General features: G+C 43.7%; 1 protein-coding gene across 3 annotated transcripts in view; it reads right to left on the bottom strand.

Moving 5' to 3' along the window:
* antxr2a (ANTXR cell adhesion molecule 2a) overlaps positions 1 to 19,231 on the bottom strand; it is a 372,665-nt gene that overhangs the window by 351,864 nt on the left and 1,570 nt on the right. For all 3 annotated transcript variants that reach the window (XM_070871068.1, XM_070871074.1, XM_070871069.1), the window contains exon 3: positions 15,233 to 15,304. In XM_070871068.1, coding sequence (XP_070727169.1) covers positions 15,233 to 15,304 — 72 coding nt within the window. The remainder of the gene's footprint in view (positions 1 to 15,232; positions 15,305 to 19,231) is intronic.

The following is a 19,231-nucleotide window of genomic DNA, read 5'->3' as shown; positions in this document are numbered from 1 at the left end:
ATCCATGATGTTATTTTCAAGATTGCATGAATAGCCATGTTTAGAAGATGAAGATGGTCCTCACTGTTCTGTGCTCCATCATGTCTAATGCCATCAACGAGGCTTCCAAATGTCAATTAACGGCTCACAGTCCAACAAAAAACACCTATTTTAGCCTCATCCAGTAACCAAATACTCATAGCATCCATATCTGACTGGCATAGAGACAAATCTCCATAGCATCCAATTGTCCAAGTTTTTCTCAAGGTATTCGTGGATAGTGTCCAATTCTCGAGCTGCCAAGAGTTATTTATCCATGGCATATCATTTCCAAATGATCTCTTGGAGCTGTGAGGAAATCTGTTTCTACCATGTCCTTGGTGTATCCCATGGAAAGGACTCAAACCTTTATATGGAACATCCCACCAGATGTAACCTATTTGTGATATCCAGTTTCCTAACAGTTGCGCTGCTTGATTTTCTAGTGGGATGTATCTGCAGCATTTAATTTGTGATGGTTTAAAAGAATAATCACCTGTGGCATGCAATTTCTTGGTAGACAAATAGGTGCACATTCATGATATTCAATTCTCAGTCAGTTTAGGGTTGTGCCCCCGTTCACTTCTGGATTTGGATTCAGTTGAACTAAATTCTTGAAAAGGAAAGTCAATATCCAAATCAGGAATCAAAATTCACTAAATCTTTTCAAACAAATTAATAGACCAAATTGTGTGGGCTACTGCATAAAAAGAATCTATGCGGTGCTATTGGATCTTCACTCAGGTCTTTGTCGGTGTCCTGGTGGTTCTTTTTTCACCCCTTTTTTGGAGAACTTTTATCTTATACCTATGACTGTCCTGCATCAGGATTTCAGCAGAATAGATTCTATTTATTATCCTTGGAGATAGGAAAGTGTAAATGACATTACATAAACTATGATAAATTGGCAAATAACTCATATCTCTAAGATTAAATGCTCCAAAGTTCTGTCAATTTTCCAATTGTCATTAATGATATCTCAAATGTAAAAATACTTCAACACAACTGGTATTCTTTTTAAAGCCATATTATCAAAGTGGGGGTTGGCAGTGCTGGGTAATCAAACAAATTCTACCCCAGTTAGCATAAAACACTCTTAAATCAGATACTGCATGGTTATCTGTAGAGTAAAGCTCTGCCAAATAATGTCTCAGTCCAAATCTCGGAAAACCTGCCCTTCCTATACCAGTATGATATTTTTTTCTTTTCCTGTACCAGCAATGCAGCCTTTTGCTGATGCTGTCAATTTACTGCCAGCTAGTACTTTTTTCTTTTCCTATGGACTCATGCCCACGAGTAATTTACTTGAGAATAGTTGCTTCCGAAAGGAATGCAATGCACTCCAGAATTAATTGCCTCTACCTCAGCTGGAGCAAGGAGTACAGTCTCACTGGCACAAACCCACTTCAAATTTTCAATCACTTAAATCAACTGGTTAAAATTTTCAATGTTCCTGGGAACCATAGTGACTGAAGGGCCAGTTTCCTTATGATGCTTAAATCAGCTGTTTTAATACACAATGACTCTCAAAGCATCAGAGAAACACCTTTCAAAGAAACAATAAGGGAAATTTTGACCTAATCCGACCATGGGAAATGGACAGGTTCGAGTGCAGCTTTGGTTTTGCACCCCTCCTGACTTTCCTCTCCACTGAAGTCAATATTGGGCGGTGTAAAAGCAGTCTCCCATCCAATCCCGATGGTTTCACGTCCAGCCAGTTAGGTTAAAAATTACCCCCAACGAGTTCTGTGTACCATGTGCACTCCAATTAGAAACTAGCATGGAAGATTTCAAGAACTACAAGGTGGTGGGTGTGATCATTAGGCAAATGGCAGGGGTGGTGTTAGGGGTCCCGGTGGAGCGAAAGGCAGAGGATCGGGGGGGAGGTGCCAGGGAAGAAAGGCAGGAAAAACATCGAAAGATTAAAAGGAATGTGGCTCGGGCTTTTCTGCCGAATGTTCCATCCATTTCCCTGTGTTATTGATATTATTTAAGGTCATACTTTGCCCATCCAAATCAGAAAGTTGTGAAAAGGTTATTGGACAGGTTACAAAACGAAATTGTAATGAACTTTTGAATCATAGAATATTACAGCACAGAATGAGGCCATTCGCATCACAGTACAGTGCAGACAAACTTAACAATGATATGTTGAATATAGACTTCAAACTTAACCTTAGAACATAAAAATATAAGAATTCGGAGCAGGAGTAGGCCATACGGCCCTCCGTGCCTGCTCTGCAAATAGACCTTTATAGACTTGGACACAAAATGCTGTTAATAAGCAAAACCCAGTTAACACAGTGATACTGTGATCTATTTAAATTACTTGGTGCACCTTTATTTAAAATTCTATTGATTATTAAATCTCCAATTATTTTACTTGCATTTGTGATGGTGTTAATTATGTTATAAATATAAATATAAATATAAATATAAATATAAAGTAACTTTAGCTAATGCACTTCTGTGTCTCTACTTCTAATAAGTAGGAGTTAAGTTACACTTCAATGTTTTACATGATAGGACTTGATTAATTAACAGTATTATTTCAACTGGGGTATATGGGATGGTTCAAAGGCAAATTAATTTAGGCATCATATATAAAACCCGAATGAATAGTAAATATAAATCTAGTTTTCTCTTGTGTCCAAAATGGGGAAGACGGAGAAGAGAGTCTTATGGTATTCTCATGATTACAAGTTGTATTGGAATTTCCAATGCAATATTTTTAATATATTGTGCAGGATTCAGCATTCACCAATAGGAAGGATAATAGAGCCCTTGAAAAGGGATTGGTTAAGAATTCACTGGAATTATCCCAGAACTGAAGGTTTATAGTTATGAAATGAGGCTCAAAATATTGGGGACTTTTTGTTCCAAGGGGAATCTGATAAAGATTTTCAAAATGATTAAAGTCTGTGAGTCGGTAAATAGTGAATAACGGCCTCCATCGGTGGACAAATCAGTAACAAGGACACAGGCTCAAGATTATTACCAGAAGAATGAAAGAAGATGCACGTTTCCCCCCGCCCCATGCCCCACCACCCACAGTGGATTAAAGAACAGAATCTTTTACCAAGTGATTGTTGAGGCAGAGACGAGTATCATTTACAAGAAAATTGGATAAATACTTTAAAAGGAAGAATTTTTTAAAAAGTGAAAAAGGAAATGGGATAAGAGTAGATGGGAAAGAATTGAATTTGGCTTCGGGTGCAGAATGGGTGCTGCGCCTGGAGCGTGCCGATCACATGGATGCAAGGATGGTTCCAAAGTCACGCCCTGATTAATTAAAATAAAACAGACAGGCTGTCAGCATTACTGGCACTGTTCAATAGCAAGTGTTTAATGGAGGGGGGCATCAATATTGTGCATTACTGATGCCAATTAAAGACGGCCTGCATCACTTAAAGGGAAGGTGGACCTTGGCTGCATGCAACTATCATTCAGGATTGCAGTAAATGGGCAGCACAGAAGCGGTAAGGCACCCACTCCCATTTTTTTGACACTGCATTGGCGTATTGGTGGAGGAGGTCAGCAGGAGGGGGGATATCTTCTATCCACCAGGTGGCAGGAAGAATTCCTGGCAAGCTGCCTGGCACAAGTGGGCAAAGGTGGCTGAGCAGGTCAGTGCCAGAAGCATTTCGCGCAGAACATGCTGCAATACAGCAAAAAGTTCAATGACCTCACATCATTACTCTTTGCTTAGCCTTACATTACCTGTTGCCCCAGCACTCACAACCTTTCTCACCACCAATTACCAGCACTCTCCTCCAATCACAGCAGCACACTTCACTCCACCTCCTTCTGTAGGACACTGCACCTGATACTATTCGCATTCATACCTTTGCTCTCTTCTACACACCAGCAACACTGTTCTACCCTGAAAAGAACATCCACAAAAATTCTCGCCACGCTAACACACTTCAGTCTTCCAAGTTTGTATCCAAGTTTGCTGACGTTACAAAGCTAGGTGGGAAAGTAAGTTATGAGGAGGACACAAAGATCCTGCAAAGGGATATAAACCGATTAAGTGAGTGAGCAATAAGGTGGCAGATGGAATATAATGAGGAAATGTGAGGTTATTCACTTGGGAGGAAGAATAGAAAACAGAATATTTTTTAAACTGGTGAGAAACCATTAAATTTGGGTGTTCAGAGAGGTGTCCTCGTACAGGAAACACAAAGTTAGTTTGCAGGTAGAGCAAGCAATTAGGAAGGCAAATGGCATGTCGGCCTTATTGAAAGGGAGTTGGAGTACAAGAGTAAGGAAGTCTTGCTACAATTCTCCAGGGCATTGGTGAAACCACACATTGAGTACCGCGCAGTTTCGGTCTCCTTATAGGATATACTTGCCTTAGAGGGGGTGCAACAAAGGCTTACTAAATTGATTCCTGGGATGGCGGCAGAGCCCAGCAAGTGAGTGCAAAAGACAAGGCTGAAGCGTTTGCAACTATCTTCAGCCAGTTGTGCCGAGTGGATGATCTATTTCGGCCTCCTCCTGAGGTCCCCAACATCACAGAAGCCATCTTCATCCAATTCGATTCACTCCACGTGATATCAAGAAATAGCTAAGCGCATTCGATACAACAAAGGCTATGGGTCCTAACAACATCCCGGCTGTCATGCTGAAGACTTGTGCTTTGAAACTAGCCGTGTCTCTAGCCATGATGTTCCAGTACAGTTACAACACTGGCATCTACCTGACAAATGTAAAAAACTGCCCAGGTATGTCCTGTCCACAAAAAGTAGGAAAAATCCAATCCGGATTACCACTCCATCAGTCTACTCTCAATCATCAGGAAAGCGATGGAAGGTGTAGTCGACAGTGCTATCAAGCGGCACTTAGACCACTCGGCTCCTGAGCTGAGTACAGCATTTGTCCAAACATTGACAAAAGAGCTGAATTCCAGAGGTCAAAGGTAGCATTTTGACCGAGTGTGGCATCAAGTAAAACTGAAGCCAATGGAAATCAGGGGGAAAACTTCCGCGGGCTGGAATCATACCTAGCATAAAGGAAGATAGTTGTGGTGGCTGGAAGTCAATCATCACAGCTCCAGGACATCGCTGCAGGAGTTCCTCAGAGCAGTGTCCTAGGTCCAACCATCTTCAGCTACTTCATCAATGACCTTCCCTCCAACATAAGGTCAGAAGTGGGGATGTTCGCTGATGATTACACAGTGTCAGTGCCATTTGCAACTCCTCAGATAATGAAGCAGTCCATGCGTGCATGCAGCAAGACCTGGACAACATTCAGGTTTGGACTGATAATTGACAACTAACATTCGCACCACACAAGTGCCAGGCAATGACCATCTCCAACAAGTGAGAGTCTAACCACCGCCCCTTGACATTCAATGGCATTATCATAGCTGAATCCCCCACCATCAACATCCTGGGGTCATCATTGACCAGAAACTTAACTGGACCATCCACATAAATACTGTGGCAACAAGAGCAGGTCAGAGGCTGGGTATTCTGTGCCAAATGACTCACCTCTTGACTCCCCAAAGCCTTTCCACCATCTACAAGGTATAAGTCAGGAGTGTGATGGAATACTCTCCACTTGCCTGTATGAGCGCAGCCCACTTGTTTGGCACCCCATCCACCACCTTAAGCATTCACTACTGCTGTGTGCACCATCTACAAGATGCACCGCCGCAACTCACCAAGGCTTCTTCAGCAGCACCTCCCAAACCCGTGACCTCAACCACCGAGAAGGACAAGGGCAGCAGGCACATGTGAGCACCATCACCTGCATGTTCCTCTCCAAGTTACACATCACCCTGACTTGGAAGTTTGTCGCCATTCCTTCATCGTCACTGGGTCAAAATCCTGAAACTCCCTTCGTGGCAGCACTTTGGGAATGCTTTCACCACACGGACTGCAGCAGTTGAAGAAGTCAATTAAGGATGGGCAATAAATGCTCACCTTGCTAGCGACCATCACATCCCAGGAATGAATTTAAAAAAAAATACCACTCTGCTTACTCATGCCACTAAATGCTAGCTCTTGTCTCTTTCTTCCATTTCAGGTCCAGAAACTCCATACAGCCCTCATGAAGCAGAAGAGGACAGCACTGCAGACCAGGAATCATTATTCGACCTTACACCTGAAGACAGCAGCTCAGAGACTGGCATCGTGAATAGTTGAGAGGGTAATCATCATCATGGGCAGTCCCTCGAACGAGGATGACTTGCTTCCATGAGTTCACAGGTGTTTAGATGAAGGACCCGATGTCCCAGTCCTGAACTCCAATTGAGGGGGTGGAAGATGCCTGAGCGTGAATTTTTTTTAAACGTGTGGTGACCGTTGCACACCAGCCACCACACGGGCTTGACAGAGCGAGGCCTTGGTCCAGGGCCCAGGTACAGAGGAGTGGGAAGGTCGGGGCGGATGAGCGGCGAGTGTTTGTGGCGAGATGCGGTGAATATTTATGGTGGAGGAGCGGCGAGAGATTGTGGCGGAGGTGCGACAGATGAGAGTACGGGGCCATGAAGAGCTGAGGGCCCAGGGGCAGCACAGGCCAGCACACACTGCGACGTGTGCGCGCACTAGGTCCATGCAGCAGAGCAGGTCTCCAGTTGAGAGGGTAGGCCAGAGGGGTATGCACATGGAAATGCTCCCAGCACTAGGATGGTCCAGAAAGGAGATCTTGTGTTCTAGCTCGAGACTGGCCGTGGCTTCATAGGAGAAGCATCCGCTCGCCAGCAGTCTTTTAACCAATGCCCTTGTTGGTGCAGACAGCTAGTTGAGCCAGACTGCCCCGACCGACATCAAGTCCCAACTGTCGGCCGTCAGGTCCTCAGCAGCCACAGCTTCTTGAGGTCACTCAAAACAAGCATATCAAGTACCCTCCAGCTGAAATTCAGCTTCCTTTCACTTCCCAAGTCACTGGGGAACCACTTCTTAGGAGCACTAGACTAGGTAACCAACACACAAGACACCACTCGGGTTTTGCACAAGGGTGATTTGTAGATAGGTATCAGTTATGTAACCATGTCAAATTAAGAATGGAGTCTTTTGGAGTATTGAAATAAAATGTTTTGTTTTGGTATAGCTGTTCGTCTTCGTGATCCTGGATAGAGCACAGGAGAAGGCCATTCGCCCTGGCAGCTCACAGTACTGCTGAAGCATGGTCTTCCTCTGCATCCTTCAGTTCCTCATCCCTTTCATGTTCCTGTTCCACTACTTCCTCCTCAGGCAGCTTCAAGGCAACTCACCTTTGCACAGCAAGTTTTTGAGCATTCAGCAAATGATTAGAAATCTTGAGAGTAGCTCTGGGCTGTACAGAAGGACCCTTCTGCTAATGGGAACAGTTGTCCAGACAGAAGAACCTTTATTACTGGGCACATATGCTTTACTCAATCTGAATACTTGTTGCCGTAAGGGTCTCATATCGGCACTCCACCTCTGTACCCGAGTTCCTGACTAGAGTCATGAGCCTGCCGGTGAGGGGATAGCCTTTGTTTCCCATCACAGCAAGCCTGCCTCCCAATGCTCTGGGTGGAACAGAGGGATAAGTGAGGACTGCCGCAGTTTGAAAGTATCACGACTACTGTCAGTAAACTGAGCACAGACCTGCATGACTTGCTGGTTGTGGCCACAAACAAGTTAAACATTGAACAAATGGAAGCCCTTCCTGTTGAGAAACAGAGCTGTTTAATGATGAGGAGCACGCACGGCTGTATGCATGCAGTCAACGATGCCTTGCAACTGCAGCATCCAGCAATGTGGACAAATCCCAGTGCTCTTTCTTCCTGCTTGTCAGCCTCCATGGGGAAGGTAATGAACTGTTGATGCCTCAATCAGTGACCTACCAAATCACCATGTCCACAGCAAACTGATTGATGTTGCTGATGTCACCAGTCGCAGTTTAGAAGGAGTCAGAGGCATCAAATCTAAGAGCCCCAGTGACCTTCACTGCCACAGGGAACACAGTGCATGCCCTGGAGTTGTGCTCCAATTCTCGCTCCAACCGGCATAGATAAGTGACTGCCTCCCTGTTGAAATGCAGCACCTTCTCTGAGATTCAAGTATAATGTTCTGTTTCTGAAGTTCCACATGTTGCAAGACATCCTGCCTTCTTCGCTCTCTTCCTGCAGCCTGTGCAGGTCCTTGCTCCCTTCCTTCCATGTTGCTGCTGCTCCTCCTCCTCCTCCTGATTTGGGAGCCTCAATGGTAAACCCAGCAGCATTCCCACTATCAGCAATTGAGAACAAGCAAATCCTGTGACACAGTTCTTGCCCTCCATAAACCCATTCTGATCAAGTATTTCACAAGCTGTTGCTAAAACAACCAAAAACTGAATCCAAAAGCACACTAGAAGACTCAAACGACTAACCAGAAACTACCTTAATGGACGTGAGGAACCATTTAAATTTTGTTGGTAATTCACAGCACAAGTACCTTTTTAATGATATGATAATTGTTAATGCAATGCCAATCAACTTCTCTGGCCCAGAAACTAAACAATTTAAACTGTGGAGTCTCATTTCTTCAGGTGGTAAATTGTTCTTAGAGATTTTTAAAATGTCAAATTTAAATGTTTTTGAATGTTTTTCTTACTTTTCCTTTGTTTATTTTTTTGGCTCTCTCTCTCTAAATCCAATCTTTATTTCTCTTTCTGCACCTGATTTGACTCTAATTCACCCTCCATCTCAGTTCGTCCAGTTTCTTTCTCAATCCTTAAATCCCAATGGTTAAGAAGATACAACATTATGGATTTAATGCAATTTAAAACAGATAAGTGTTAAATGATGCACTTTGGGAAAGATAACATGGAGAGGCAATATAATCTAAGTGGTACTATTTTAAGGGTGTGCAAGAGCAGAGGGAATCTGGGGGTGCATATTCACAAATCTTTGAAGGTGTTAGGACAAGTTGAGAAGGCAGTTAAGAATGCGTGTGGGATATTTGGCTTTGTACTAGGGGTATTGAATACAAAAACAAATCAGTCATGCTACACCTTTACAAATCTCTGATTAGGCCTCAGCTGGAGTATTGTGTACAATTCTGGGCACCACACTTTAGGAAGGATGTACAGGGAAAGTTTACCAGAATTATCCCAGGGATGCGTGAGTTCAGTGGAAAGATCGGAGAAGCTGGGATTGTTCTCCTTAGAGTGGAGAAGGTTAAGGGGAGATCAAATAGAGGTATTGAAAATTACGAGTGGTTTTGATAGAACAATTAGGGAGAAATTATTGCCTCTGGCAAGTGGATCCAGAACCAGAGGTCATAGAGTTAAAATAATTGGCAAAGGAATTAGTGGGGGAAGAGAGTTGTTAAGATCTGGACAAATTACCTGAAAGGGTGGTGGAATCAGATTTCATAGGAACTTTCAGAAGGCAATTGGACATGTAATTGGGGAGGACTAAATTGCAGGGTTATGGGGAAAAAGCTGGGATTAAATTGGACAGCTCTTTCAAAGAGTCAGCATAGACGTTACAGGCCACATGGTTCTATAATTCTACTGTTCACTGAGGCCCAAGATACCCTGTCACATCGCTATCAGCTCACACTTCCAGCAAGTCACGACGTAAAAAAAATGATTTCAGCTAAAGGATGCAGAAAAAAGTCGAACCAACTGGGTACGCCGCAAGATGCCCTGCTCCAGCAAGATCCAGCCCAATATATTTACCTGATGCTTACATTCGTTGCAGGTAACTGGTCGCCTATTGAGCGTCTGAACCAATATGGAGTCACGCACACTTCCGGCTTGGAACATTGCACTGCAAAATTTGATTCCCTGGCGCCTGTTTTGGACCCGGGAAGTGTATGAAACACAATAGTAATTTCTACCTTGATAGTTCTAGTTGAAGAACTAGTCTTTGTGAAGCCACAATGGGGCAAATGCACTGTAAATGTTATGACTGTGCTATAAATGTTACGACTATTACTCATAGTTTGATCATCATTTAACTCGTATATCCCACAGACCAATCAGTTCACTCAGTAACTAAAGTTTTAGGAACTGATTGCTTGAAAATTCCATTTCCAAAATTTTCACACTGCTGGAGATTTAAATATCTGCTTTCTTCAAAAAAATGTTTGTATACCCATGATTCACCATACTATTCCGGGCATTTTCTAGTAAGTTGAAGTTTCTTTAAACAATGTCTATCAACAACAAACGACTAGTTAGCAGCATATTGGTAGATATAAAAACGGTATAGTATTTAACACCATGAAGCCCATTTTCACAAGGGTACATACTGTTACTGTACAATACATCTATTTTGTAATCACTATATTTGTGCCAAAAACTTGCTAATACTTGGTAAATTAACTATATTATGCTCTTGGCCAATAGAATATAAGCCAGTTTAATCAAACTGTGCAATGCTGGGACAGAATCAATCTCAAATGGCACCACTTTGGGAGGTAAAAGAAAATCCGTCACAAATATAAGTCAATATGGAAATGTTATGCACTTTAAAGCGCTATTAATAACATCTGATTTCCTAATGTTTCTCAATTTGAACAAATTATAAACTATCAAACTGTAGGATTTTTTTTTAAACATTGTTGTTGGCCTGTGGAGATCTCGGTCTTTGCTGCCTACAGTGCAAGTCATACAGTAATGCATGTGTAGTATGTGTAGTACATCAACATAATCGTATATCTATAAACTACATACATATATATAAAAATCACATTTTAAAAAGGGTGTCATTGAATTTCCAATAATACAAAATAGCACAAAGAATATATCTGTACTGTTATTGGTATTTCTCTGTTCTCCCTTATTACAGTCTTTCATACCTTTTAACTTGCTGATTAGAGGTAATATAGGAGCAAACATTATTTACCAAACTACCTCCTGTATAATTATAAACATTTAACCAGAGAGGAAACAATAGCTCAGAATTTGCTGGCAAAGTAACGGCAAGTTTAATGGGAACAACATTATTAGGGTGTAAATAACCCAGGAACTTGTGGTGAGAGAGAGATATGGCGCGTGTTATGAATCGCCACAAATTGCTGGACAATTTGCGCCATTCCACCGTTCGCTTCGGGAAAATACATCCCTCTCTTAACCTCCATGACTTTCATGAAGTTGCTGGATTTGCTCATTACATTTACCACAGAAAGTAAAATCTAGTAATTAAAAGTGTAACTGCCCTTTTAACAACAGGATAATAGTTAACTACTGCCAATGGGGTTCAAGTTTCTGCCCGAGTTGCTCCTATTTTTTTGGAGCAACTAGCTTAGAATGGTGCATCTTAGAAATTGCAATTCTCTGCATTTAGTTTGCTGCAGTTGTAGTCGGTTAGAATAGTTTCATTTTTGAACAGATTTTTTTTCCCCAAAAGGGGGCGTGTCCAGCCACTTATGCCTGTTTTGCAAGTTTAGGCAGCGAAAACTTACTCCAAACTAACTTAGAATGGAGTAAGTGTAGATTTTTGTCCGCTCAGAAAAACCTTGCCTACAATTATCAGGAGGGGGGGAAAGGGGGGGGGGGGCAGGAGAAGAGGGGAGGGGGGCAGGAGGAGAAGAGGGGAGGGGGGCAGGAGGAGAAGAGGCTGAACGGGCCGGGGCCGGGATGCTGCCGCCGACACTTCAGGCGGGGAGGGGAGAAGAGGGGGGTGGGGGGGAAGAATGCTGAACGGGAGAGAGCTGAACGGGAGGAACGTCCGAGTCCCGATCTTCGCCCGGTGAGCCCTATCGGCCAGGGCTAGGTTCGGGCCCCTCCCACGCAGCCTCGTGGGCCTGGAGCTACTGCACATGTGCGCACACTCCAGCGCATGTGCAGAGGTCCCGGCACTATTTTCGGCGCCGGGACTTGGCTCCGCCCCGACCCCTTGTGCTGCGCCACGCCGAGCACGAAGGCGTCCTGAGGAGACTGGAGAATCACAAGGTAAGTTTTCGGCGCCCTTTTTCTTCCAGAATGTCAGTGCACCTTATGGAGATGCGCCGTTTTTCCAGAGGGCGGAAACTTGGGCCCAATGTCTCTAGCCCAGAAAGTGAACAATTAAAGATGGAGTCTCGTTCCTTCACGTAGTGAATTGTTGCATATTTTTAAAATATCAAAGTTTTAATATTTTAATTTTTTTCTTACTTCTCCAGGTTCTTTTTCTCTTTCCATTCTTTCTTTCACCTCTCTTTCTATTTCTTTCTGTACCTAATTTGATGCTTATACACCATATTTCCTTCTCTGTTGTTCCTGTTCCTTTTCTATCCTTAAATCTGATTGGCTAAGGAGATAGACTGTTGGTCCCAAATCTCCCATTTACCTCACATTATCAGTTTGCACTTGCAGCAAATTGAGGCCCAAGTGCAGCTCCCTGGAGAACACTACTTGTCACATTCTGCCAATCAGAGAACAAACACTTTCTCCCTACTCTCTGTCAATTACCAGCCAACCCATGTCACAGGGTTACCTCCAATTCCATCCTCTCTCATTTTTACTAATCAAATGCCTTTTGCAAGTCCGTATAAACAACATCTATAGACACTCCCATATATATCATGCTAGTGACCTCCTCAAAAATGTCAACTACATTAGTCAGACATAACCTACCCTTGACAAATCCATTCTGGCTCTCTTTAATCAACTGATACGAGTCACATAATGGACCAAAAACTAAACATGGTAGCAAGGGACAGATGTCTGCAGCATTGAAAGATTACAGTGCAATTCAGTAAATCCACTTCCTTCAAGGAAATAAAAAGTCCAATTAAATTACCGAACCTTCTACACTCCAAATCATTATGGAAAATCTGTCTCTATAAGCTGTATTTTAGTAGACCACTTCACATAATTTGCACTGGATTGAAGAAAAGTCATTATCTTCTAGAAAATACCTTTAATATTATTTGTGAACCATAGGTGCATATTACAACAATAACCTGCATTTATATAGTGCCTTTAATGCAGGAAAATGTCCCAAATCATTTCACAAACATAATTAGACAAATATTGGCCCGTAATTTGCAGTCAGCAGTGAAGCAAAGGCGTTTGTCGCTGGCCCAGAAAAGTGCTTCTCACAAAGATAGTGATCTTTGTGGCGATTAGTTTGCTTCTTTTGACATTCAGTTGTTTTTGGTGTAAGATAATGGGGAATTCCCAGTAGCCAATCACAACACAGAATTCTCACAGACCAGGAACCAGGATGTGAAGAAACTCCTTCAATTCTAACTTTGAAAAAATGTTAGAGAGACCAAAACAAAGATTGAGGCTCTCACATGGGTAAACGGTAAATCTGAAATAAATATGAACAAGCTTTTGTGGGGTGGGGCGGGGGAGAACCACAGTGCAGCCAGTGACGGAGCAGTGAATGACTAACCGCAACTTCAGGATTTCCACGTTAGGATGCGCATGCGCTACATCCTGAAGTTGCGGTCAATTTCAAAGGAGTAATAACGGTGAACGCTGTTCATTCACTATAATTCCCCCCTGAAAATTCCAAGTCAAAGAAGGGGCGACTAAAATCTTATTTGAAAATTATGGCCTTAATGAAGGAGCAAGAGGTAGAAAGGGAAAAGAGGTGTATGGAGGGAATTCCAGAACTAAGGACCTGCGGGGCTGAAGGCAGAGCTGCCAATGGCAGGGTTCAGGGAGTGGTGGATGCACAAGAGGCCAGGATTGGAGGAGGGCAGATTTCTAAGAGGGTTGTAGGGCTGGAGGAGGTTATAAAGATAGGAAGGGGTGAGGCCATGAGCAGATTTGAATACAAGGATGAGAGTTTTAAATTAGAGGTGTTAGGGAACCAGGAGCAAATGCTGGTCAGGGATGATGTGTGGATGAAACTTGGCATGAGTTGGGATACAGGCAACAATGTTTTGGATGAGGTGAAGTTTATGGAGGGTGGAAGATGGAAGTCTGGTCAGGAGAGCATTAGAATAGTCGAGTCTGGAGGTGACATAGGCACGGATGAGAGTTTCAATAGCAGATGGGCTGAGGCAAGGACAGAGATAGGTGAATTATGGAGGTAGAAGTAAGCATTCGTGGTGATGGAGAGGATATGGCATCAGAAGCTCAGCTAGGGTTAAAAAAGACACTGGATTTGCGAAGCATCGGCTTGAACTTGAGACAGTGGCCATAGAAACATAGAAAATAGGTGCAGGAGTCAGCCATTCGGCCCTTCAAGCCTGCACCACCATTCAATAAGATCATGGCCGATCACTCACCTCAGTACCCCGTTCCTGCTTTCTCTCCATACACCTTGATCCCGTTAGCCGTAAGGGCCATATCTAACTCCCTCTTGAATATATCCAATCAACTGGCATCAACAACTCTCTGCGGTAGGGAATTCCACAGGTTAACAACTCTCTGAGTGAAGAAGTTTCTCCTCATTTCAGTCCTAAATGGCTTACCCCTTATCCTTAGACTATGTCCTCTGGTTCTGGACTTGCCCAACATCGGGAACATTCTTCCTGCATCTAACCTGTCCAGTCCCGTCAGAATGTTATATGTTTCAATGAGATCCCCACTCATCCTTCTAAACTCCAGTGAATACAGGCCCCATCGATCCAGTCTCACCGCATATGTCAGTCCTGCCATCCCGGGAATCAGTCTGGTGAACCTTCACTGCAACCCCTCAATAGCAAGAACGTCCTTCCTCAAATTAGACCAGGGAGGGAGATGCATTGGGGACCAGGGTACAGAGCTTGTGGCTGGGCCTAATACGATGGCTTCAGTTTTCACAATGTTTAACTGGAGGAAATTGCAACTTATCCAAGATTGAATGTCGGACAAGCAGGCTAACAGCACAGAAGTGAATGGGTCGGGAGAACCGGCAGAGAGGTAGAGCTGGGTGTCCGAGAAATTCAATGATTGCACCCATTTTACAGGTATAAACTGGATGCTATGGCAGGTAGCGTGCCACGCTCATTCTGAGCTGGAAGTACGTTGTATTGGTGCAGGCATCAAAACAGCAGTTAGACCCTTTACATCTGAAAATAATGGACCCAACGTCTGTTTGACACCTCCTTTACCCAAAGCAGTTTGCCCAAAACACCAGCTATATGGGTCTTTTCAATACTGTGGCAGAGGCAAACCCCTGATTGGAAAGATATGGCATTTGGGACAGGATGGGCATGGATTTGGGAAACTAAACACATTCAAGAACTTCAAGAGGAAAGGGAGGTTGGGTTGTAGTTTGCAAGGACGAGGGATTAAGATGGGATATTTTGAAAGGGGGCTTGATGACAGCAGTTTTGTGTTTAAGTTTTCGCTTAGAACAAATAAAAATAAGGTAATGTGCACAGACCTGTCACCAGTTATTGGCATCTTCACATCAGCACGGGATGAAAACACAATGAAAGACAATCTCATTTGGGGACTGCAAGACAAAAACACACACTGCATTAAAATATTTTCTCACATCCCCAGCTGTACAACACAAATTCACCTTCTTCCCAGCCACTTTCTTTCCTTCAAACTTTGGTATTCATTTGAATATCCATTTTGGGAACAAAAAGCGAAGGCAGAATATTATCGGAATGGCGGCAGATTAGGAAAAGGAAAGGTGCAACGAGACCTAGGTGTCATGGTACATCAGTCATTGAAAGTTGGCATGCAGGTACAGCAGGCGGTGAAGAAGGCAAATGATGCAAGGGTCAAGGATGTCTCGGAGCGGGTGCAGGACATTCTGAAATGGGAGGGAGAACAGCCAGTTGTCGTGGTGCACATTGGTACCAACGACATAGGCAAAAAAAGGGATGAGGTCCTACGAAACAAATTTAAGGAGCTAGGAGCTAAATTAAAAAGTAGGACCTCAAAAGTAGTAATCTCGGGATTGCTACCAGTGCCACGTGATAGTCAGAGTAGGAATCGCAGGATAGCGCAGATGAATACGTGGCTTGAGCAGTGGTGCAGCAGGGAGGGATTCAAATTCCTGGGGCATTGGGACCGGTTCTGGGGGAGGTGGGACCAGTACAAACCGGACGGTCTGCACCTGGGCAGGACTGGAACCAATGTCCTAGGGGGAGTGTTTGCTAGTGCTGTTGGGGAGGATTTAAACTAATATGGCAGGGGGATGGGAACCAATGCAGGGAGACAGAGGGAAACAAAAAGGAGCCAAAAGCAAAAGACAGAAAGGAGATGAGGAAAAGTGTAGGGCAGAGAAACCCAAGGCAAAGAACAAAAAGGGCCACTGTACAGCAAAATTCTAAAAGGACAAAGGGTGTTAATAAAACAAGCCTGAAGGCTTTGTGTCTTAATGCAAGGAGTATCCGCAATAAGGTGGATGAATTAATTGTGCAAATAGATGTTAACAAATATGATGTGATTGGGATTACGGAGACGTGGCTCCAGGATGATCAGGGCTGGGAACTCAACATTCAGGGGTATTCAACATTCAGGAAGGATAGAATAAAAGGAAAAGGAGGTGGGGTAGCATTGCTGGTTAAAGAGGAGATTAATGCAATAGTTAGGAAAGACATTAGCTTGGATGATGTGGAATCTATATGGGTAGAGCTGCAGAACACCAAAGGGCAAAAAACGTTAGTAGGAGTTGTGTACAGACCTCCAAACAGTAGTAGGGATGTTGGGGAGGGCATCAAACAGGAAATTAGGGGTGCATGCAATAAAGGTGTAGCAGTTATAATGGGTGACTTTAATATGCACATAGATTGGGCTAGCCAAACTGGAAGCAATACGGTGGAGGAGGATTTCCTGGAGTGCATAAGGGATGGTTTTCTAGACCAATATGTTGAGGAACCAACTAGGGGGGAGGCCATCTTAGACTGGGTGTTGTGTAATGAGAGAGGATTAATTAGCAATCTCATTGTGCGAGGCCCCTTGGGGAAGAGTGACCATAATATGGTGGAATTCTGCATTAGGATGGAGAATGAAACAGTAATTTCAGAGACCATGGTCCAGAACTTAAAGAAGGGTAACTTTGAAGGTATGAGGCGTGAATTGGCTAGGATAGATTGGCGAATGATACTTAGGGGGTTGACTGTGGATGGGCAATGGCAGACATTTAGAGACCGCATGGATGAAGTACAACAATTGTACATTCCTGTCTGGCGTAAAAATAAAAAGGGGACGGTGGCTCAACCGTGGCTATCTAGGGAAATCAGGGATAGTATTAAAGCCAAGGAAGTGGCATACAAATTGGCCAGAAATAGCAGCGAACCTGGGGACTGGGAGAAATTTAGAACTCAGCAGAGGAGGACAAAGGGTTTGATTAGGACAGGGAAAATGGAGTACGAGAAGAAGCTTGCAGGGAACATTAAGGCGGATTGCAAAAGTTTCTATAGGTATGTAAAGAGAAAAAGGTTGGTGAAGACAAACGTAGGTCCCCTGCAGTCAGAATCAGGGGAAGTCATAACGGGGAACAAAGAAATGGCGGATCAATTGAACAAGTACTTTGGTTCGGTATTCACTAAGGAGGATACAAACAACCTTCCGGATATAAAAGGGGTCAGAGGGTCTAGTAAGGAAGAGGAACTGAGGGAAATCTTTATTAGTCGGGAAATTGTGTTGGGGAAATTGATGGGATTGAAGGCCGATAAATCCCCAGGGCCTGATGGCCTGCATCCTAGAGTACTTAAGGAGGTGGCCTTGGAAATAGCGGATGCATTGACAGTCATTTTCCAACATTCCATTGACTCTGGATCAGTTCCTATGGAGTGGAGGGTAGCCAATGTAACCCCACTTTTTAAAAAAGGAGGGAGAGAGAAAACAGGGAATTATAGACCGGTCAGCCTGACCTCAGTAGTGGGTAAAATGATGGAATCAATTATTAAGGATGTCATAGCAGTGCATCTGGAAAATGGTGACATGATAGGTCGAAGTCAGCATGGATTTGTGAAAGGGAAATCATGCTTGACAAATTTTCTGGAATTTTTTGAGGATGTTTCCAGTAAAGTGGACAAAGGAGAACCAGTTGATGTGGTATATTTGGACTTTCAGAAGGCTTTCGACAAGGTCCCACACAAGAGATTAATGTGCAAAGTTAAAGCACATGGGATTGGGGGTAGTGTGCTGACGTGGATTGAGAACTGGTTGTCAGACAGGAAGCAAAGAGTAGGAGTAAACGGGTACTTTTCAGAATGGCAGGCAGTGACTAGTGGAGTGCCGCAAGGTTCTGTGCTGGGGCCCCAGCTGTTTACATTGTACATTAATGATTTAGACGAGGGGATTAAATGCAGTATCTCCAAATTTGCGGATGATACTAAGTTGGGTGGCAGTGTGAGCTGCGAGGAGGATGCTATTAGGCTGCAGAGTGACTTGGATAGGTTAGGTGAGTGGGCAAATGCATGGCAGATGAAGTATAATGTGGATAAATGTGAGGTTATCCACTTTGGTGGTAAAAACAGAGAGACAGACTATTATCTGAATGGTGACAGATTAGGAAAAGGGAAGGTGCAACGAGACCTGGGTGTCATGGTACATCAGTCATTGAAGGTTGGCATGCAGGTACAGCAGGCGGTTAAGAAAGCAAATGGCATGTTGGCCTTCATAGCGAGGGGATTTGAATACAGGGGCAGGGAGGTGTTGCTACAGTTGTACAGGGCCTTGGTGAGGCCACACCTGGAGTATTGTGTACAGTTTTGGTCCCCTAACTTGAGGAAGGACATTCTTGCTATTGAGGGAGTGCAGCGAAGGTTCACCAGACTGATTCCCGGGATGGCGGGACTGACCTATCAAGAAAGATTGGATCAATTGGGCTTGTATTCACTGGAGTTCAGAAGAATGAGAGGGGACCTCATAGAAACGTTTAAAATTCTGACGGGTTTAGACAGGTTAGATGCAGAAAGAATGTTCCCAATGTTGGGGAGGTCCAGAACCAGGGGTCACAGTCTGAGGATAAGGGGTAAGCCATTTAGGACCGAGATGAGGAGAAACTTCTTCACCCAGAGAGTGGTGAACCTGTGGAATTCTCTACCACAGAAAGTAGTTGAGGCCAATTCACTAAATATATTCAAAAGGGAGTTAGATGAAGTCCTTACTACTCGGGGGATCAAGGGTTATGGCGAGAAAGCAGGAAGGGGGTACTGAAGTTTCATGTTCAGCCATGAACTCATTGAATGGCGGTGCAGGCTAGAAGGGCTGAATGGCCTGCTCCTGCACCTATTTTCTATGTTTCTATGTTTCTATGATATGTTGGCCTTCATAGCTAGGGGATTTCAGTATAGGAGCAGGGAGGTCTTACTGCAATTGTACAGGGCCTTGGTGAGGCCTCACCTGGAATATTGTGTTCAGTTTTGGTCTCCTAATCTGAGGAAGGATGTTCTTGCTATTGAGGGAGTGCAGCGAA

Source organism: Pristiophorus japonicus, chromosome 2 (genome assembly GCF_044704955.1).
Source record: "Pristiophorus japonicus isolate sPriJap1 chromosome 2, sPriJap1.hap1, whole genome shotgun sequence".
Lineage (NCBI taxonomy): Eukaryota > Metazoa > Chordata > Chondrichthyes > Pristiophoridae > Pristiophorus > Pristiophorus japonicus.
Note: the sequence above shows the minus strand (reverse complement) of the source record. Positions and strands in the feature narration are given on the sequence as shown.